Below are 22,603 nucleotides of genomic sequence, written 5' to 3'. Positions count from 1 at the left end.
CCTTCCCTGGGGTCGTCTACTGGATGGTTCCTAGCGTACCTGTCATGGAAAGACACTCACTCACCAGTCCCAGAGCTGCTCCTAGGAGGCGAGCTGATGCAAATGGAGAGGCCTTATCTATGTGACTTCAGGGTGGCTGGTGGGCAAACTGCTGGCTGCCCACGCAAGCCTCCCGCACACAAATAGGCATTAGGAATGTGGTGACCCTGGGCTCCACCATGATAAAGAAACGTGAACTCCTGGGCCTGACAGTGATAGAGAAACTCCTTGCCACTGGTTTTATTATTCTTAGGGATCCAGCTCTAAATTCATCATGTGTCAGTCATTTAATAAACATCTTTACAAGCCAGTCATTTAGGAAGCATCTTTATAAGTTGTAGCACACATCTATAAAACTTCTTTGAAAAATGGTTTAGCAAACATCTTTAAAAGCCTCACACCAGGCATTTGGGATACAAAGGTGGTGAAATACAGACGTGATGCTGGTTTGGGAGCTTACAGTATAGGAGACAGACAGACATTTATTAGCTCATCACACAAAAGCATGAAATAATACCCTCTGTGTTGAGTTTACCGAAGAAATGTATGTGATTCTAGGAGAACATGTAACAAAGCAACCCCAATGAAATGAAAAAGGCAGGGAAAGTTTCCCTGAGTACATGTAACTTTAGCAAAAGAACTTATTATTCATTAGCAATGGGGGAAAGGAAGGAAGTTGGGGAACAGTTTAACAAATAGAAGAAATCACCTGTTCAAAGGTGCTCTGGTGGGAAAGAAGGAGCAAAGTGAATCTGCAGGACTGGAGAGTGAGGAAGGATGCAAGTGGTGCGAGTACACTTTGGAAGGAGGCAGGAGCCAGAGTCTGCAGAGAGATGCGACTCGGTTAAGAACTGTGTGGCCTTGGCCGGGGGCAGTGGCTCATGCCCATAATCCCAGCACTTTGGGAGACTGAGATAGGCGGATCACTTGAGGTAGACGGATCACTTGAGGTCAGGAGTTCGAGAACAACCTGGCCAACTCTGTGAAACCCTGTCTTTTTTTTTTGTTGTTTTGTTTTGTTTTTTGAGATGGAGTCTCGCTCTGCCGCCCAGGCTGGAGTACGGTGGCCGGATCTCAGCTCACTGCAAGCTCCGCCTCCCGGGTTTACGCCGTTCTCCTGCCTCAGCCTCCCGAGTAGCTGGGACTACAGGCGCCCGCCACCGCGCCCGGCTAATTTTTTTTTTGTATTTTTAGTAGAGACGGGGTTTCACCGTGATAGCCAGGATGGTCTCGATCTTCTGACCTCGTGATCCGCCCGTCTCGGCCTCCCAAAGTGCTGGGATTACAGGCTTGAGCCACCGCGCCCGGCCGAAACCCTGTCTTTACTAAAAATACAAAAATTAGCTGGGCCCGGTGGTGCGCACCTGTGGTCCCAGCTACTCAGGAGGCCGAGGCAGGAGAATCGCTTGAACCCAGGAGGTGGAGGTTTCAGTGAGCCGAGATCATGTCACTGCACTCCAGCCTGGGCGACACAGCGAGACTCCATCTGCAAAAAACAAACAAACAAAAACAAACAAACAAACGCTGTGGCCTCTATCTCACAGCAGTAGGAAACCAGGGAAGGTTTTATCCAGAGGAAAAGAGTGGCATGACTGCACTTGTTTTTGGAAAGCTGACTTTTGCTAATGAGAGAAAAGATACGGGGGAGGAGAGGTGAGCAGTGGAGGGAAGAGACTAGTCTGAAAAAACACTTGCCATTGTGCTGGGGAAAGATCACAAAGCATGGACTAGGTAGGTGCAGCGGGTGGTGGAGCCACACTAGGGTGTGATGTGGTTAGACCCGGGGTAAGAGAAAGGGACAAAGATGAGCTCTCAGTTTCAGATCAGCAACTAAGCAGATGGCGATGCCACTGCAGAGGGAGTTGTCAGGATGGTGGAGTAGGCAGATCATGGCTTTGGGGTTGTTGATCTGGGTTATGTATAAACTAATACATAGACAGATGTATTATAATACATCTAATAGATCATGGAGTCAGGTCTGGGTTTCCATCCTGGCTTTGCCATGAATCCTATTATTATTATGAAAAAATTACTTTTTATAAATACTTTCATCCTCACTGTTGTACTGGATTCTGACAACGCTCTCAGGGGACTCAGGAATGTGAGAGAGATAGGTGGTTAATTGGCAGGGGAATAAAAAGCAGGTGTCAGGAAACTTCAATGGAGTCTTCAATAGTAGAGATCGGGTTAGAGGACAGGACTCTAGAGACAATATTCTTTTGAACATATCAGATTGTATTTTCTAAATTATCATTTGTTAAGCTATGAAGGATTCATTTCGGATGTATTAAAAAAAAAAAAAGCCAGCATGTAAAATAATAGACAGCTGGTTTCCCTGGATTAAAGTAGGCATGACAGAGTCAGAGCATCAGTGTTTCCTCCCCTTCTCCCCTTTCATCCGAGACCTCACGGAAGGGGCTTCCAGGAGGGAATTCCAGTCCACAGTACCGTACTCATTCCAATTCTTGGCTGTTGATGGATTTCACAACAGGCCACACCACCCAAGGGCATTTTAAGTCATTCTGGCCTTGGCTGCAAGTGGAATGAAGCATTTTTAAGAACCTGCCATGTTGTGTACACTGGGCCATCTTATTTCATCCCTTCCTTTGTGGCTGACTCAGTCCCAAGCCATCTGAGAGCTGAGAGAACCAAGGTTCAAAACCAGTTAGAGAATTCTTCAACAGTAAACCAGGATTTGAAATTAGTTTTTTTTCCAATCACTTTGTATTTTTCCTTTTTTTTTCCGAGAAAAAAAAATGATACATTCATTTAGCCATGATCTTACCGCTATGATCATACCACATCACACCACATACCACTACAATTGTACCACATGCCAGCTCTATCACCCAGGCTGGCATACAGTGGTTCGATCATAGTTCACTGCAGTCTTGAACTCCTGGGCTCAAGTGATCTTCCTTTTTCAGCCTCCAGAGTAGCTGGGACTATAAGTGCAGTCATCACATCCAGCTAGTTTTTTGTAGGGGCAGGTACCTCACTATGTTTCCCAGGCTGGTCTCAAACTCCTGGGCTCAAGTGCCTCCAGAGCACCTGCCTTAGCCTCCAGAGCAGCTTCGACTGACTACAGGCGTGTGCCATCATACTTGGATAATTTTTAAAATTTTTTGTAGAGGTGGGGGGGGTCTCACAATGTTGCCCCGGCTGGTCTCAAACTCTTGGGCTCAAGCGATCTTCCTGACCGCAGCCTCCTAAAGTGCTGGGATTACAGGCGTGAGCCATTACGCCCAGCCCACTTCGGTGTCTTCCCTGCGCAGGCTCACAGGGGACGCGGCACTGGACTCCGACCGAAAGAAAGGCAAATGGTGAATGCAGTGGCAGAGGCATCCTTCGGAACCAGCTGCCGCTCCTCCTTCCGGGCTGTTTTTCCCCACGGTGTTGGCGCTAAGACCCTGGGAGACAGAGTGGCTTGCTTTCACCTTAATTAGCGCAGCAATTTGCTAAATTTTGTTTTTCCCTTTTTAAGAGTGTTAATCAATTTTAGCTCAGAATAGATTGGAATGGCACGCCAATTACCACGACAATCCCCAAATGCTAAATTCCGAACATCTCCATCAACCTCAGAGCCTGAAATATGTGAACATCGGAAACTCTGGCTGGCATGTCAGTGATCTATTAAAAATGTTATGGCTCTAAAATGAAAAGATAATGGCTTTCTGAGGTTTGGAACAAGCAATTTGCCAGAGTCAGCCTCCTGCTTAGGTGTTAAGTCCTTCCTAAGGTGATCGGAGACAGAGCATCAGTGTATTTCTGCAAAGTCACATGTTCCTCTAATCACAGCAATTTGTGAAATCCACAAGCATTAGCAGGTACCTACTACGCACCAGAAATACAGAAAAGAATAAGATGCGGCTCCTCTCCTCCTATCCCATTGAGAAGGGTCCAGTAGACAGAGAAGTGAACAAAAAATGTCTTCCTCTTTCCTGTGAAAGTCAGGTGTTTCTTAAGAGGAGTTGGCACTGCAGCTGAGTCCTGAAGGATGAACAGGAGTTGTGGCAAGATAGGTGGGAAGGGCATATCAGATGGAAGGAACAGAATAAGCAAAGACTCAAACACAGAAGAGGGGGCCAAGGGAACCAGAGGTGTGCTCTGCTACTTAGAGTTAAAGGAATAGTAAAGGTTTACAGGAATGCTAGCGACAAGACCGGAAGTAGAATCAAGAGCCAGAATATTCAGGACTTCTTAATCGGGCTGTGGGTATCAACATGATGCAAGCGAAATGGTGCCACAAAAAAACTGTAAGGGAATGAGATGACCAAAAAGGTTTCATTTGGTTGAAATCCCTCCAGCCTGGCATAACCTTTAATATTTATTCAACGGTGTCTTTTTAAAGCACATTGAAATATATTCTCACATTTGAGTCTCTTAATTATCCCCATGAGTTTGGTATTTCATCCACCTTTTCTACTGATGAGAAAACAGGTCCAGCAGAGGTGCGTGGTTTACTTTGTGTCTTTTGACCAGTAAGTGACAATACGCAGATTTAAACTCCAGCCCATGGGGGTCTGAGTTTAGCATTTACTTCACTGGGTAATAGAACTCTCTAGATGACAGCGACCATAGACCACTTTCAGATTCTACACCAGGCCAATGGCCTCCAGCGTCTCCAGAAAGACTTGGTGGTCAAAACTCAGACCAAAGTGGATTCTGTGCACACAAAGTGGTTACTTTAATACTTTTGATAATAAAATCAGATTCTGGTGGCAAACAACCTCATTACGCCGTAGGCACTTTCAGTTAGGAGCTGAGATTTCTGGCATTGCTACGGTCTACTAAACCACAAGCAGTAACGCTTCCAGCTAGAGGAGATCACGGAGGTGCCTCCCCTCCTGCCCATACCTTGAGCTCGTCTGCATTGTAGAAGTCCACACGCACGGCGGGCACCATCCAGGTCTGGAAGAGCGTGGCCAGGATCTGCTCCGCAATGGAGTCGGCAATAAGGTGGAAGTGCAGAGGGTTCCGTCTGTGGGGAGTGTGAGAAGGAAGGGTCAGGAAGAGATGTAAGGCTCTTTGAATTACAGCTGCAGAAACACACTCTTCACAGTTCCTATGGCGGGGCTCGTTTCTAAAGGCAATTGTGAGAGTAAATCTGGCATGTTACAAAACCGGTACTCACCGGTGAGGCTGCAGGAGCTGAAAAGGAGAGAAGGCATCTCACCCAACCTCCGTGATTCAGAGAAGTGACAACCAACCGCCAATCACTACTGACACCCAATTCAGGCCAAATGCCATACCTGTTATGAGGATATTCATTTTTTTCTGAAGGGCGTAAGTAGAGCATGTGTTAACAATTTGGTCAACTTTCACATCTGCCACCTGGACTTATCAGCCTTAACGCAGAAACACATCAACATAGGGTAAGTTTTTTAGACTGGCTGCAGGCAGCTGGCGAGAGACTTTCTCACAGCACGGTGTAAGTTCAGTCTTCTGCGTGTTCCTCTCCAAAAGAAAACAAGGCTTTAAGATAGAGTCATCCGGAGCCCCCATCACCCAGTATCAGCTTGTCCTCACTTTCAATATTTCTATAGCTTTCACTTATCCCAAAACAGACCACTTTCAGATTGTACACCAGGCCAATGGCCTCCAGCCTCTACAGAAAGCCTTGGTGGCCAGAACTCAGACCAAAGTGGATTTTGCGTTAACAAAGTGGTTACTTTAATACTTTTGGTAATAAAATCAGATTCTGGTGGCAAACAACCTCATTATGCCCTGAACACTTTCAGTTAGGAGCTGAGATGTCTAATGCTGCTTTTACTGAGGCAGCACCCAAAATATCAAAGAGCATTACGCAAGGGCAAAACTTCCAGAGATAAATGGAAAAAGGGTTCCAAACCCAGGTCTGAAATTTATGAGTGGGAATCTTGAGCATGGCACTTACCCCCTTGCACTGCTATTTCTACATTCTGGAAAATGTGGAGAAAGACCTTCTCATAAGGCTGCTGGGTTGATTAAATACGATAAGAAGTGCAAACTATGGCACATCAAAAATAAACATGGGATAATAATCAATAGCAGATGTGCCCTAATGAGGAACCGGCTAGACACAGAGAAGTACGTCAGTCAAGACCTACTAGCATAAATACTATTGCGCTACTACAAATAATGACATACAGCGTAATGCCATGAGTTACAGCGTAACTCATTCATGGCATGAGTACTGACTAGCAATAGAGCACTGTGGGAAATACAAAGATGAGAATGACCCGGCCCGCTGACCTCAAAGAGCTCATACTGCTCAGAGACAGATGAGCGCAGTTAAATATAAGCACGGCGCGGAATGTGATAAGGACTACAAAAGAACACAACGTTCCATGGGAGTAAAGCAGCAGCCAATTCTGACGGGGTCAGAAGGACCTGTAAGAGGAGAGGGAAGCTGTGCCCTAAAGGGAAACGCAGGACTTTGACAAGAAGAGAAGGCAGAGGGGATGCAATCCCAGGTGAGCAACAGGAGACAAAGGCTGGGCCCAGGTTGTATTAGGAGTGGGATCCGGGGGCGGAGGGGCTTAGCAGGGCTCCACGGTTGGAGCAGAGAAGGACAGATACGAGAATGTAATGAAAGTTTAATTAAAACAGTCCAGATCGGGCACGGTGGCTCACGCCTGTAATCCCAGTACTTTGGGAGGCCAAGGTGGGCGGATAATGAGGTCAGGAGATTGAGACCATCCTGGCTAACACAGTGAAACCCCGTCTCTACTAAAAATACAAAAATTTAGCCAGCCAGCTACCTGGGAGGCTGAGGCAGGAAAACTGCTTGAACCTGGGAGGTGGAGATTGCAGTGAGCCGACATTGTGGCACTGCACTCCAGCCCGGGTGACGGAGCGAGACCCCGTCTCAAAATAAATAAATAAATAATAAATAAATAAATAAAATAAAAACAAACACACTAGACTTCAGGGAGGTGTTGGGGGCAGGATGACTGGCCTTTTAGCTTTCAGCTGTTGGCTTGGTCACTCCCCAGCCCTATCCTATGTTCCAGACATACAGACTCTCTCTCAGTTTCCCACCTACTACCCCATGCTCTCTCTCCACCCTGGACCTTAACATGTTTAGCTTGCTCTGCAGGGAACTGTCCCGCAGTTGCTCATTCAATAAATCCTTACTGGGAACACCCCATTTGTCAGGGGATGAACCGGATGCTGGGGGCCACAGTGGTGAGTCACACATACCCACACTGTCCCCGTTGTCATGGAGCTCACAGTCTTGCCCACCCTGCACCTCCACGTTCAGTACTTGGTTATCTCTTAGTCCGCTTTAGGGCCACCATCATTTGCTCCTAGAATCCTTTCCTGACTCCCCACGTCTAGGTCAGGGGCCCTAACTGTTATCCCAGCCACATGTACCCACCTACTCATTCTTAGGTAGTGGTTGCCTGTCTACTTGTCTACAACCCCCCTGGGAGCTCAGCAAGGTCAAGGATCACATCAGATGTGTTCAAATGGACAGATCCATGATCTACAGCTCAGTGCCTAGAAGAGAGGAAGAGTTTAATAAGTGAACTGAATGGATAGATGGGTGGTGAGTTGTGGACAGATGAGGGGAACAGATGTAGACATGTCATTTAGGAGATCATTAGACTTGGGGGGTGTGAAATGAGAATCTGATTGAAACAGTGTTGGCCAGGTGCCGTGGCTCATACCTGTAATCCCAGCACTTTGGGAGGCTGAGGCGGGTGGGTCACCTGAGGTCAGGAGTTTGAGACCAGCCTGACCAACACGGAGAAACCCCGTCTCTACTAAAAATACAAAGTTAGCCAGACGTGGTGGTGCATGTCTGTAATCCCAGCTACTTGGGAGGCTGAGGCAGGAAAATCACTTGAACCCAGGAGGCAGAGGTTGCAGTGAGCGGAAATCGCGCCATCGCGCTCCAGCCTGGGAGAAACTCTGTCTCAAAGGAAAAAAAAAAAAAAAAAAAACACCCCAAACCAGTGTCTATGCCAGGAAGAGCAACAACGAAGCTGGATCTAGAGGATTTCAAAAGAACAGATCTTAGATATGAGAAAAAAAGAGAAGGAGGAGCAGAAGGCAACACTGGGGTTCCTGGGTGGGTGGCAATGGCTCCAGGACCAGGGATACGACGAGAAAGTCACTGTGGAGGAGGACAGTGAGTCTGGGATTGGGCACACCAAGCTGAAGGCGGGGGTGGCAAAGCCAGTGCTGTTGCTGACTGGGTGGGTCTAGACCTGAAGAAAGTCAACCCGCCATACACGTGACAGGTGCCTGAGGGTAATAAACCGAATAAACGAATCCAAAAGCAGTCAGCACTGCAGAATTTCCCTATGGGACCCACTGCCTAAAGACTGCAACTTTCCCGTAAAATTATCCACGCTCACCACGCTCAGTGGAAAGGGGCATATCTTCCTTAGAGCTTCCCTAAATGCCCTATAAGAAGCTGCCACTGGGCCATGGTGATGTTTGGTGGCATGAAGGGACAATGCTGTGTTTGCCCATTGGCCAGTGGCTTACCTGAGGGCCAAGTCAGAGGCAGTAGGACAAAGTCACTGGGATATAGATGGTCCATTTGGCCCTCACCGTTTCCACGACTGTCTCCCAAGGCCATAGTTGCCATAATAGAGTCTTATTAATGGAGAATGGATAAAGGTAAGCCTATATGATGGTCAAGTTGCATGTTCATCTACAGTGGCTTAATTTGAGCCAGGGGGTGACAATTATAAAAGGACCAAGCTTCTTATATTTGCTCTAACGCATCATACTTCCCACATTTCTGTATCTTTCTGTTCCCTCTCCATGGAATGCCCTTCCCTGCTTGGAAGCCCCATGAATTCCTGTTCATTCTTCAAAATTCCCTGTGTAAGTCACCTCCTCCTGGAAACCTTCTTTGAGCCCTTCCTTGTCTCTTTCTCCTGCTAACTCTGCGCCTTGTGTGAAAAGCTCGCCTGCCATCTGCAGGAAGGCATTATGATACGGATTCAAACCGCCTGTCCCTATTGTGAGATCACGGGGGACAGAAACCATCTTTTCATTTCCATCCACAGTATCCAGCAAAGAGCTGGTGAATCATGGGTCCTCCATAGATACTCTCGTAACAACAACGAAAAGCCAATGCCCCTCCTTCTGTTATCACTGTAACCACCATCATAGGAGGGCAGAAGCAGTTGATGGCACACTCCGTATCAAGAGTTCGGAGTTTGGGCTGTGTTCCAGAATGCCTGGCTTGGCATCCCGGCTGCAGTACCTGCTGAGTGACTGTAAGCAAGTCACTTAATCTCTCAAGGCCTCAATTTCCTCATCTTCAAAGCAGGAGAGAGAATAGGAAGCAAGGAATATTATATTGGATAATTGTGAGGACATAATAGACATAAAGTGCTTAGTAAAGTATTACCTGATATATGGTAAGATTTCAATACAGGTTCTCTATTATCAATATTAACTTCTGATACTGCTTTTTTTCCTCTACTGCTTTTGCATCGACTGTTCGATGAAGTATTTTCAATTAGTTCTTCCAAGCACAGACCAAAAAACGGGCTGAATGAATAAATATCCAACAAAGAGCTATTAAGCAATAACTACATATAAGTTACAAAAGGGATATAGGTGATGAATGAACTACGAGTGTTCTCTTCAGGCAGCTTGCAATCTTGGAGAGTCAGAGGAAGACAGAATACAAAAAAGTCCACACACATCAGAACATGGATTCGCCACTGTGCTGGGCTGCCACACACAACTGCAGAGCTTGAGAATGGCCCACTTCCCAGGGAGCCTTCCACAAAGACTAATGGGTAATAATGTGCAGGATACTCTTAGAATTAGAAGGAGCACAACCTGCACAACCGTACATGACGATTCTACAAGGAGGAGCACAAAAGCTACGTGGCGGTGAGAGTGAGAGAGATGATATTTTGGTAGTGAAGAATCTGGGAGGTTTCCATGAACTATGTGGCAAGTAAACTGGAGCTCTAAATGGGTAAAGGAGGAGGAGAGAGGGAGGTATTCAAGCAGGAAGTACAGGTGACCCTTGAGCAACACGGGGTTGAACTGTACGGGTCCACTTACATATGGATTTTTTTCAACAAAACCTGGAATGGGAAACCCAAGTATACGGAGGGCTGATTTTTCCCACAGGCAGTGATATAGTTTGGGTATTTTTCCCCATCCAAATCTCATGTTGAAACGTAATCTCCAATGTTGGAGGTGGGGCCTGATGGTTAGTGTCTGGGTCATGGCAGCGGATCCCTCGAGGCTTGATGCTGTCCTCATGGTGTGAATTTTCTCAAGATCTGGTTGTCTAAAAAAAGAGTGTGGCACCTCCCCACACTTTCTCTTGCTCCCACTCTCCTCTTGCATGTGATGTGCCTGTTCCTGCTTCACCTTCTGCCATAAGTAAACACTCCTTGAGGTGTCCCTAGAAGCCAAGGAGATGCTGGTGCCATGCTTGTACAGCCTGCAGAATCATGAGCCAATTAAACCATTTTTCTTTATAAATTATCCAGTCACAGGTGTTTATAGCAACGCAAGAACAGCCTAACACAGAAAAACTGGTACCAGGAGTGAGATACTGCTATAAACATATATGAAAATAATGGAAGCAACTCTGGATCTGGGTAACATACAGGGGCTAAAAGAGTTTGGAGGGCTCAGGAGAAGACAGGAAGATGAGGGAAAGTCTGGAACTTCTTATAGACTGCTTTAATGGTTGTGGTCAAAATGCAGACAGTGACAAGGACAGTGAAGTCCAGGCTGACAAGCTCTCAGATGGGAATGAGGAACTTACTGGGAACTTGACTAAAGGTCGCCCTTGATATGCTATAGCAAAGAACTTGACTGTATTGTGTCCATGCCCTAGAGATCTGTGGAAGTTTTAACTTAAGAGGGACAACCTAGGGTATCTGGCAGAGGAAATTTCTAAGCAGCAAAGTGTCCAGATGGAGGAGAAAAGAAATAATCTAAAAGTTGGAACTTAAAGAGGGAAGCCGGGTGTAAAAATTTGGAAATTCTGTAGCCCAACCATGTGGAAAAGAAAGAAAAGGCTTTTTAGGATGGTGGTGGAGTTGCGGGGAGAAGAACCCACAACTTGCTAGAGATATTGGGCATAACTGAAAAGGGGCAAGGTACTGACAGCCCAGACAATGGGAAAAAGGCCCTGAAGACAATTTCAAAAGCCTTCCAGGCTGCCCCTCCCATCACAGGTCCAGAGTCCCAGGAGGAAAGAATGGTTTCCTGGGTCAGGACGCCATTGCCCTGCACCACCCTAAAAGGCTGCTCTGCATCGTGGCCCCTCCAGTTCCAGCCTCAGCCCAAAGGGCCCAAGATACAGCTCAGGCTGCAGCTTCAGAGAGTGCAAGCTATAAACCTTGGCAACTTCCATGGGGTGTTAAGCCTGTCAGGACGCAGAGTGCAAGAGGGAAGGAGGCTTGGCAGTCTCTACCAGATTTCAGAGAATGCATAAGAAAGCCTGGGTGCTCATGCAGAACCCTGCTACAGGGGCAGAGCCCACCAGAGACGTTCTATTAGGGCAGTGCTTAGGGTATATGTGGGGTTGGAGACCCCACACAAAGTCCCCTCTGGGACATTGCCTAGTGGAGCTGTGGGAAGGGGGCTACTATCGTCCACGTTCTAGAAGGGTACATCCACTGGCAACGTGCACCTTGTGCCTGGAAAAGCCACAGGCACTCATCTCCAACCCATGAGAGCAGCTGCAGGGGCTATGCACTGCAAAGCCACAGAAGTGTACCTGCCCAAGGCTTTGGGAACCTGCCCATTGCACCAGTGTGCCCTAGATATGGGACATGGAGTCAAGAATTATTTTGGAGCTTTAAGATTTAATGACTGCCCTGCTGGGTTGCAGACTTGTGTGGGGGCCTGTAGCACCTTTCTTTTGGCCAGTTTCTCCTTTTTGGAATGATGGTATTGACCTCATGCCTGTCCCACCATTGTACCTTGGAAATAAATACTGCGTTTTTTATTTTACAGTTTCATAGGTAGAAGGAACTCATCTCCAGATGGGACTTTGAACTTGGGACTTTTGAGTTAAGAATGGAATAAGACTTTGGGAGGTTATTGAGAAACAATGATTGTATTTTGAAATGTGAGAAGGACATGACATTTGGGGGGCCAGGAGCGGAATGATATAGTTTAGATATTTTCCCCCACTCATATCTCATGTTGAAATGTAATCCCCAGCGTTGAAGGTGGAGCCTGGTGGAAGATGTCTGGGTTATGGGGACGGATCCCTAATGGCTTGGTGCTGTCCTCACAATACCGAGTGAGTTCTCACGTGAGCTGCCTGTTTAAAAGAGTGTGGCATCTCCCACCCTCTCTCTTGCTCCTACTTTCACCATGTGATGTGTCTGCTCCTCTTCACCCTCCTGACATAAGTAAATGCTCCCTGAGGCCTTGCCAGAGGCCGAGCAGATGCTACCACCATGCTTGTGCAGTCTGCAGAACTGTGAGCCAATTAAATCTCTTTTCTTTCTAAATTGCCCAGTATCAAGCACCTCCCCCCACCCCCCGCAGAAACAGAGCTTTGCTCTTATTGCCCAGGCTGGAGTGCAGTGGCACGGTCTTGGCTCACTGCAACCTCTGCCTCCTGGGTTCAAGTTATTCTCCTGCCTCAGCTTCCCGTGTAACTGGGAATACAGACGCCTGCCACCACACCCAGCTAATTTTTGTATTTTTAGTAGAGATGGGATTTCACCATGTTGGCCAGGCTGGTCTTGAACTCTTGACCTCAAGATCCGCCAAAGTGCTGGGATTACAGGAGTGAGCTACCGCATCCGGCCGCAGGTATTTCTTTACACAAGAACGGTCTAACAGAGGTAGGTACCACAGCGCTGACTACAGGACTTGAATATGTGCAGATTCTGGATACGTGGGTTTCCTGGAACCAATCCCCGCTGTATACCAAGGGACGACTCTGATAGAACAAGAAAGGAACAAAGGTGGCAAAGCACAGAGCAGGTCTGTGAAAGAACAACAGTCATCTTTGGGTGGATCATACAACAACATTTACTGGACACCTGCTTCATGCCAGAAATAGGGAGCATAAAAAGAAAAAAGACAGACCACGTCTTCAGGACAGACTGGGCTAGAATGTGTGAGTTCCTAAGAACTGCAAATTGCATTCTCTCAGAGAAACAGCCAGACAAGGTTTGGAGGCTTGGCAGGTAGCAAATCGAAGTTATAAATCTGGGAAGTTTTAACCTGGTTACAGAGCAGAAGTTGGACCAGTGTGGGGTAAGAGGAGCAAGCCCTTAGAGAGAGATGCTACAAACATTAGGATGGGGCTTCCTCCTTCCATCTTCTTCTGTCTCTGGTCTATTGAAAGCATCTCTCTAGAAGCCTCAGCCTCACCTTTACGGCAATAGTAGGTGTCTGCATTGTCAAAGGGAATAGAGTGTCTCATTAGCTTCCCTGAGAATATGAAAATGCTTAATCAGAAAACACATGAGCCCCTCAGCCCAGGCGAACACCAAGACCTAGGCAGTTTGCTGACACTGTCTCAGCAATCAGAGGCGGGCTACCAGCAGCCTGTGTCTGACGCCTATCAGACAGCATGCTTGAGGGGTTCCATTAATATTCCACTTTGGGTACCATGATAACAAGTTGGGCCCAGACTGCAGTTCCTGACAGTGGCCTTTTTCTTTTAGGCTCACCGGGCCGTGGCACAAGCACCTGAAAATACCGCCCAGACCACCTCTCCTGGAGCTTCTGCGTGAGCCGAAATAGTTCCCCGGAGCTTTAACCTGTAAATCTGACTGCCAACCAGAGGGCCCCACTTCCACATCCCACAGGTCCCTGGGAATGAAGAAGCCCCCAGTTTCAATGCTACTACCCACCAAGTTTCCGATGATTTGTGGAGCGTTTGTCTGGGACCTGTCTCTTCTTTCGAATGGAAACTCCTTGAGGACAGAGACTGGGTCTTGCATTTACTGCTGCATCCTAGCTCCCAGGACACCGCCTGATACAGTGAGCAGGGCCTGTGTTTATCACGCAGGACTGCATGGATGAGTGGCTTCCTCAATTTCCAAAACAGAAATCAGTTTTCCCTCTGTTGGTCCCTTACGCAGGTTTCCCCTTGAATTTCCTGCCTGGCTTAAAGGTGCCCCATTCACCCAGCCTCATAAGCTAGAAATGGGGGCACGCCCTGGGCCCCCTCCGCAGCTACATGCCCCACACCCAATCAACCTCAAGCCCTGAAAGGCAGCTTAGCTTAATGGTTAGGAGCTGGGTCTTGAAAGCACAACTGCCTGTTTTTTTCTTAACTTGGTTCTGTCATGAGCAAATGTTCAAACTTGGGAAAGCTTCTTCACCTCTGAGTCTCAGTTTCCAAATCTTCAAAATGGGCTTGATCACAGTAGCTCCTACCTTACAGTTATTGTCAAATCGATTGAGCTAAAACATACGCAGCACTTAGAACTAGGACTGGCAGGAAGTGAGTAAATGTTAGCTTCATTATCCTATCCAACCTTGGGGATATCTCATGAATATATTCACTCTTTTTTCTCATGAATATATTCACTGTTCTTCTGACTCTCTTACTCTCTCTGATATATCCTCTAGCCTCTAAGCCATAAGCTCGCTCTAACGTAATCACACAACCCCCTGCTCACTGTACAATATATAAGCCCCAGCCTCTTGCATGCAGCAAACAAGACCTTCAGCGATCTCACCCTATCTGTGCCTCAAAACTCATGTCTTCACACCCCTTCCTTAAACCCTGCACTCCAGCCATTTCTCCCTCAGTTTTACCTGTGACCAGCTCCTGCTCCTCCTGCAGGAATAAAGTCAAGAGTCACATTCCCAGGGAAACCTTCCACGACCACCCCATCCAACACAGCCCCATCTCCTCCATCACTCTCCATCCCACTGTCCTGTCAGATTTCTTCCTAGCATTTATTACTACTGGAAATCTCCATGTTAACCTCCGAGACTATCTCGTACCCTCTACGAGACTGTCAGCTGTGGAGGACAGAGCTTCTCCAGCTTCACAAACCACCTCCTCTCTTGTTTACTCTCTCTACAACCCCAGTGCTTAGAGAGCATCTAGCTGGTCTCGAGTGCAGCTCCAGGGTTGAGCATGCTCTCCTGGCAGGCTTGTGCCCATGCTGTCGCCTTTTCCTGGACCATCTACACTTCACTCCGCTAACTGCGTCTGGCCTTCTGTTCTCAAGTTAGACACCAAGGCTCTGAGGAGGCCCTTCCATGGCGTCAGATGCCCTTCTTAGTGGCTCCAACTGAGTCTGTGCTCAAAGCTTAGTTCAGGTCTTTGAAATAATCTACTATTTACTTCTTTGTTCCCTGCTAGATGGAATCTTAGAGCATGGGTGCCTTATTTTGTTAATAATCTTATCCCTAGATTTTTTCTTTTTTACAGCCCCTTACAGGTAGAAACACTCAGTGATTGTTTAAGGAAAGAATGAATAAATAAACACATGAATAATTACCAAAAAGATCCAAATGCCCTCAGATTGACACAAGTGCCAAAGAGATTAAAATGCCCACAGCTTGACACAATTACCTGGAAGTTAGGTACAGAGGCACTTAGAAAAAAATGTAGGAGCAAATCTTTTAACATTGGGTTAGGTAATTGTTTCTTAGATGTGATACCTGAAGCGCAAACCATGAAAGAAAAAAAAAAACAGATTTCACTGAAACAATTTTTAAAAAACGCTTTCTCTCTTTCTGCGGTCTGCCATGTGAAGACGCAGCAAGAAGGTGGCCATCTGCAAACCAGGAAGGGGGTCCGTCCCTACCAGAATCTGATCTCAGACCAGCACCCTGATCTCAGACTTCCCCAACTTCGAAACCATATGAAATAAATTAGTGTTAAGACAAAAAAAAAAGAGGAAGAAATTTTGTGCTTCACAGGACATGATCAAGAAAGTGAAAAAGAACTACCAGAGTGGCAGATAATATTTTCAAGCACATATTTGATAAGCAACTTGTATCCACAATATATAAAGATACTGTACAGCTCAAACAATAAAAGGACAAGTAAGCCAATAAAAATTGAGCAAAGGATTTAAATAACCTTTTCTCAAAGAAGATAGACAAATGGCCAACAAGCACACGAAAAGACACTCAACATCATTAACCATTAGGAAAAAGCAAATCAAAACCACAATAAGCTACTTACCCACTAGAATGGCAAAAATAAAAAAGATATATAACAAACGGTGATTAAGAATTTGGAGATATTGGAACCCTCAATGGTTACCGGTGGAACTGTAAAATGAAGCAGCTGCTTGGAGAAACAGTTTGGCAATTTCTCAAAAAGTGAAGCATAAAAATAAAAATATCTATAAAAATATGAAAACAGATGTCAACACAAAAGCTTATACAGAACATTCTTAGCAAAATTGTTCATAATAGTCAAGAAGTGGATGGCCGGGCACTGTGGCTCACGCCTGTAATCCCAGCACTCTGGGAGGCGGAGGCGGGTGGATCACCTGAGGTCAGGAGTTCAAGATCAGGCTGGCCAACATGGCAAAACCCTGTCTCTCCCAAAAATTAAAAAAAAAAAAAAAAATTAGCTGGGCATAGTGGTGGGCACCTATAATCCAAGCTACTTGGGAGACTGAGGCAGGAAGACTGCTTGAACCCAAGAAGCAGAGGTTGCAGTGAGCCGAGATCGCGCCATTGCGCTCCAGCCTGGGCAACAAAGCAAGACTCTGTCTCAAATAAAATAAAATAAACAAAAGGCGGGGGGTGGGGGGGGCACTGAAATGGCCATCAGTTGATAAATGGATAATGCAATGGGGTATATCCATACAATGGACTATTTCTGGATAATTGAAATAACTGAAGAACTGATACATGCTACATCAGGGATAAACTTTGACAACATTCTGCCAAATGAAAAAAGCCAGTCCAAAAGACTAAATATTGTATGATTTCACTTCCATGAAATGTCCAGAATAGGCAAATCCAAAAAGACAGACAGCAGATTAGTGGTTGGCATGAGATGGGAAGAGGAGGAAATGAGTAGTATTGGGGCTGGGGATTTCTTTTTAAGGTTATAAAAATGCTCTGATATTAAATACTAAGGATAGTTGATTCTGTGAATTTACTAAACAACCACTAAATTGTAAACTTTTAAAGAGCACATTTTATCTTATTTACTTATTCATCTCACAGGAATAAGTAAATATTGGAATGTGGGTCTGACCTGCGTATTTGGGAGAGGGAAGGAGGTCTGCTCTGCTTCTGTTTCTGGGCTTCCTTCCCTAGGGGGATGTGCTAAGCAGTAAATGGTGCGCCCACATGGGAAACCCTGCAATTGTCCAGGTTGGCCTCTGACCGGGACGTAAGTCCAATTCATGGAGACATAAGTGAGAGCCCTATTTGTGGCCACAGTTGAAAGAACATCCTATATTCAAGACTAACAGCAATAAAGGAGACTATTTCATTCTTCATATGTGTGACTTCTGAGCCTCATTTCACATTTGGTTCCTAACTCAGGAAGGTAAGAAATAGTGTTAATGACAGAGCCCAGCAAATTCCAAAATCAGCCAAAGCCTGTGAGTCTACATCCTATTCTCTTTTGTTCAAAGGGAGATTAGCAAGAGTTAGACAGATGTTAAGGACATATTTACACCAAAGAGAATTTCACCAACTGCAGATAATAAAAACTCATTCAGAGGAATAATTTTCTCAATATATGATTCAAGGCGATTCAGTTTTATATTTGTATAACATCTAAAATAGTCTTTTATGCCAGCTACCAGTTATAAATACATTTGCGAGCATTGCCTGAGGCCTATTAGGAAAAGCTTCTGCCTGGACAGGCCGGGCTTGGGTACGCATCTTAACACAAAGTGGTCCCACATAGCATGCCTGGGTTACTGCCACCCAGATATTGCTTCAGACATCAAGTGTGGTCCACAGACAGACCAGACCACAATTCTACACCAAAGAAGGAAGCAAGTGTATGCTTCCTCTCCAGCAGAGCCTGCAGACTTCACTCTTAATGAGCAACGCTCCTGCTGCCTCTGGTTTCCTTAACTGCTCCCTTGTTCCAGGCTGAGATGCAATAAATATGGTACTACAAAGAGGCAAAGATGATTAAACCATTGCTTTCTTCCTGCCACTCTTTCTTATTTTGTCAGGATTGCCGCGGTCCCTCCAAGGCAATCTAGGGCCTGTTTTCATTAAAATATACAAGGACATTTGAGCTGAAATAATCTTTAATTATTCAGTTTACAATGCAATGGTAATCTTAGGAAAAGAAAGTGCCTGTGAGAGCAACTTGAATTCTCAGTGAATCTGTTGCACTTACAGGTTTAATAGGACTCGTGTCAGAAAATCACCACAGCCAAAATGAGGGTTTTTCAGGAAGTCTTTCATTTGAGAGTGGCCAAGTGCCTTTGATGATATGGGAAGACTCAAGGACAAGGCGGTGCCATATCAGAAAAGCTTTCCAGAAAAGAAGAACAGAGCAACTTTCAAGAAAAATCAAGGCCAGGCGCGGTGGCTCATGCCTGTAATCCCAGCCCTTTTGAAGGCCAAGGCAGGCGGATTACGAGGTCAGGAGATCGAGACCATCCTGGCTAACACAGTGAAACCCCGTCTCTACTAAAAAATACAAAAAAATTAGCCAGGCATGATGGCGGGCGCCTGTAGTCCCAGCTACTCAGGAGGCTGAGGCAGGAGAATGGCGTGAGCCCAGGAGGTGGAGCTTGCAGTGAGCCGAGATCGCGCCCCACTGCAAGACTCGGTCTCAAAAAAAAAAAAAAAAAGAAAAATCAAAAGACCTTCTAATGCAGTAAAAGCAGCATGGATTGTAGGGGCTGGCAGAGCACAGGTTGGAGACTGATTCACCTGTGACCTTGAACAAGCTATTCAACCTCTCTGAGCCTTGGTTTCCTCATCTGTTTGTGGGGATAATGGCATCTACTGCACCAGGTTGGGATGACATTCAAATGCAATAGCCCATGTGAAGCTTAACATCTTCACTATAAAAAGCCCTTTGGTTTTAATATTTATGGGTATGACCAAGTACCATTGATCTCCTACCTGTTCAAAGATATCACCTGCCCATGCTATTTTCTTCAGACTTACTGGAAGTACCAATGCCCAGGCCTTTAAAACCTGTATTGATTCTACACTTAACATGTCAAAAATACACACCTGGAAGGGGTGAGAACTGATAGAGGCAAAAGGCAGACAAATGTCTAGACAGAAAGGAGCAGGTCCCTGGTGAAATCCAACCTTCAAGCCAGAAACAGTCCTGGGTAAATGCTTGAACTGGATTGAGAACCCACCTTCCTGTTTGGCATGTTTTCCTCTAATTAATCCACATCCTTCACCTATTTCACACACACCTACCCTTTCCTAATTGGTTTTCCACACTATCGTGCCCACCTTTGTGTGGTGTCTTTGCTTTAACCTCTTTTGCATAGTCACAAACTAATCAGCATGCATTTCCTACTCTGAGCCCATAAAAAGTCTTGCGCTCAGCCATATTGGGAACTCTCCTGCCTTTGGGAAGGGGGACCACCCCCACATCCTCTCCCACTAAAAGCTGTTTCATCACTCAATAAAACTTCCCATCTTGCTCATTCTTTGAGTGTCCGTGTGCCTAATTCTTCCTGGTCACGAGGCAAGAACCCAGACCTAGCTGAGCTAAGGAACAAAAAATCCGGCATCAAAATGATTATGGAGATCACAACGTCTACACTATCAGCCAAAATGAATATTAAAAGAAAAAGTAAGAATAATGAGGCTGGGCAAAGTGGCTCACACCTGTCATCCCAGCACTTTGGGAGGCTAAGGCAGGCAGATCACTGGAAGTCAGGAGCTCGAGGCCAGCCTGGCCAACATGGTGAAACCCCGTCTCTACTAAAAATACAAAAATTAGCCAGGTGTGGTGGCAGGCACCTGTTATCCCAGATACTTGGGAGGTTGAGGAAGGAGAATTGCTTGAACCTGGGAGGCGGAGGTTGTAGTGAGCCGAGATTGTGCCACTGCACTCCAGCCTGGGTGACAGAGTAAGACTCTGTCTCAACAACAACAACAAAAAAAAAAAAAAAAAAAAAAAAGGCATAAAAATGATAACTTCTTTGTGGTGAGAAGCTCAGATTCCAAAGCTAGACTGCCTGGTTTCCAACCGGGCTCTGCCCATCCTCTCCCTGAGACCTTGAGCCATGACTTAGCATATTGTTCCTTAGTTTCACTCTCAGTAAAATGGGCATCATACTAGTGCTCACCTCCTGAAGGCATATGAGGAATCAATGCATTAGTATCTGGGAAGCACTTGGAACAGACCCTGATACAGAGCAAGAGCTACATTTGTATTTGTTAAATAAATAAAATACAGACAAGTTTTACATAGAGCCTATCTTCCCATATTCAAAACGGGGCTCTATGGCAGGTTGAGAAACAAGTCAAAGCTCTAAGATGCTGAGTCACTTGCTTAGGGTCACCCAGCTTAGTCCTGGTAGGAGCAGAACCAGAACCTAGACCTGCTTCTTTTATTCAAATTCTATGCACAACTTAGACAGTTCTACAATGAATTCGAGCCTGAATAAGAGAAAAGACAATTAAGGCAGATACTGGTCATGAATATGCTCTTTTATTCACCATGTCCTTCAGGGGCACAAGTGAGGTTTAGAAAAACAAAACCAAAAACAACTACTTGCTATGCAAAGTAAGGCAAATAACCCAGCTTCATCCTGCCAACAGGGCTGTAGAGTGTGAGAGTAAGTAGATCATGCTAGCAAACAAATATTAAATTTTTACAAGCTGATCCACCTTCCTGCCCAGGAGGTAAACACTTAGTTGCTAAATAAATATTTCTTCTCTCTGCTCCCGAAGAGTTTAGTTTCTTTGAAGACCAGCAATATTTCCCAGTTTATTTGCAACTGGTATTGGAGTCACAGGCATGCCCTCCAATTTTCCTTTGAATATCCTGCCGTCTAGGTGATACAGACATATATTGTGCCATTTTCTACTGGGTAACGAACAAACCTTTGTCCTTTATAATTTGTATATATTTTTCTCATCCACCTTTCTTCTTCACCATAGAGGTTGTATGGTGACACAACCAAAAATATATTTAACACTGAAAACAAAAACACGATTATGCCCAGGCACGGTGGCTCACACCTGTAACCCCACCCAGCTCTTTGGGAAGCCAATGCAGGTGGATCATCTGAGGTCAGGAGTTTTGGACCAGCCAGGCTAACATGGTAAAACCCCATCTCCACTAAAAAAACACAAAAAAAACTAGCCGGCCGTGGTGGCGCATGCCTATAGTCCCAGCTACTTAAGAGGCTGAGGCAGAAGAATCGGTTGAACCCAGAAGGTGGAGGTTTCAGTGAGCCGAGATTGCGTCAAGATCAGGCCACTGCACTCCAGCCTGGATGACAGGACAAGACTCTGTCTTAAAAAAAAAAAACAAGATTACCTTTATTTCTACCACCCAAACACAACGTGCAAAAGTTCTATTTCTTATGTATTTTCTGCTAGTCTGTATTTTGACCCTGTATATGTGTACTGTCACATATATGCATGTGTTTATATATTGAAATATACACTATGCATCCCATTTTAAATTATATTTTCCCTTATTTTATATAAGCATTGCTTCATGGTATGCCATACTTTTCAAAACTGAGTACGTGGTTTACTATAAGAGAATGTTCCATTTTTTATTCTGTTCTTAAGTATTATCCAATTTTATAATTACAAAGCAATATTTTATAAAAGGCTTTTCTATTGGTAGAGTTATCTTTTTAAGGGAGAGTCCCTAAGGTGGGCATACTGGGTCAAGGTCTTCCCACATTGTATGAATTTCTCTCCAACAGGTCACAGCAATTGTCAGTGTTGGCATTAGTGTGCAAGTGTGCCTTTATTCCTTTTTTACTATCTTTTAAAAGATGTCATCAAGCATATGGCAGAAGTAAAATTGATTTGATGTAACAAAGCAAGCCTTAAATGAAAATTTGCTAAAAATCTTGTCTGGAAAATAAATTTAATTACTGTAATTAACAGTGAAAGCCAAAAGAAGCATCCTGCACCACTATTATTATATTATTATTAACATTAGTAAGGTACTTCATTCGTCAATGTATTTTATAACCATGTATTAGTTAATCCCCATAATGTGCTTGGGAAGCAATGAAGCTATTTATAGCTGGACTTTCTGAGCCGAAAGTCTTTCAAAAGTCCTTTTGTCTTGGTATCTCAACTCATCACCAGCATATCAATTCACAGAATCATTCCCATTTGTATAATTTCAGGGATGACAGGAACTTCCATGGTAATTTGGTCCAAGGTGGTCAGTAGTCATTAAAATGGTGTATGGTAAATGCACCTGACAGCAACAACTTAAGCATACCCTGAGAATGACCCTGTATGACAGACGCACCTGAATGTGCGTTCTGAACTGGAGAATCCAGGAGAGGCCAACCTGGAGATTCATTCCTTGTCTATAAGAACCTTCGGAGCTCCCAAACTGTCCCACAGAATACAGGCCATAAGGGGAACTGAGGCCCTGAGTTTTGGGGTGATTGAAGTGGTGCTACTTGGCAACCTACTGGTGCCACCCCGACTGGAGGTTGTTAGGGAAAGGGTGCTGGTATGGGTA

General features: G+C 45.3%; 1 protein-coding gene and 1 long non-coding RNA gene across 5 annotated transcripts in view; one reads left to right on the top strand and one right to left on the bottom strand.

Annotated features, from left to right (window-relative positions):
* LARGE1 (LARGE xylosyl- and glucuronyltransferase 1) overlaps window positions 1–22,603 on the bottom strand; it is a 633,576-nt gene that overhangs the window by 311,398 nt on the left and 299,575 nt on the right. For all 4 annotated transcript variants that reach the window (XM_005567477.4, XM_045364291.3, XM_065522217.2 and 1 more), the window contains one exon: window positions 4,897–5,020. In XM_005567477.4, coding sequence (XP_005567534.1) covers window positions 4,897–5,020 — 124 coding nt within the window. The remainder of the gene's footprint in view (window positions 1–4,896; window positions 5,021–22,603) is intronic.
* On the top strand, window positions 6,227–15,857 carry LOC141407846 (uncharacterized). Its single transcript, XR_012418804.1, has 2 exons — window positions 6,227–6,494; window positions 13,662–15,857. It is a non-coding gene; the product is annotated as an uncharacterized lncRNA (long non-coding RNA).

The sequence above is a fragment of the Macaca fascicularis genome, chromosome 10 (genome assembly GCF_037993035.2).
Source record: "Macaca fascicularis isolate 582-1 chromosome 10, T2T-MFA8v1.1".
Taxonomy (NCBI): domain Eukaryota; kingdom Metazoa; phylum Chordata; class Mammalia; order Primates; family Cercopithecidae; genus Macaca; species Macaca fascicularis.
The sequence above is the reverse complement of the archived record's forward strand: the minus strand, read 5'-3'. Positions and strand labels throughout refer to the sequence as shown.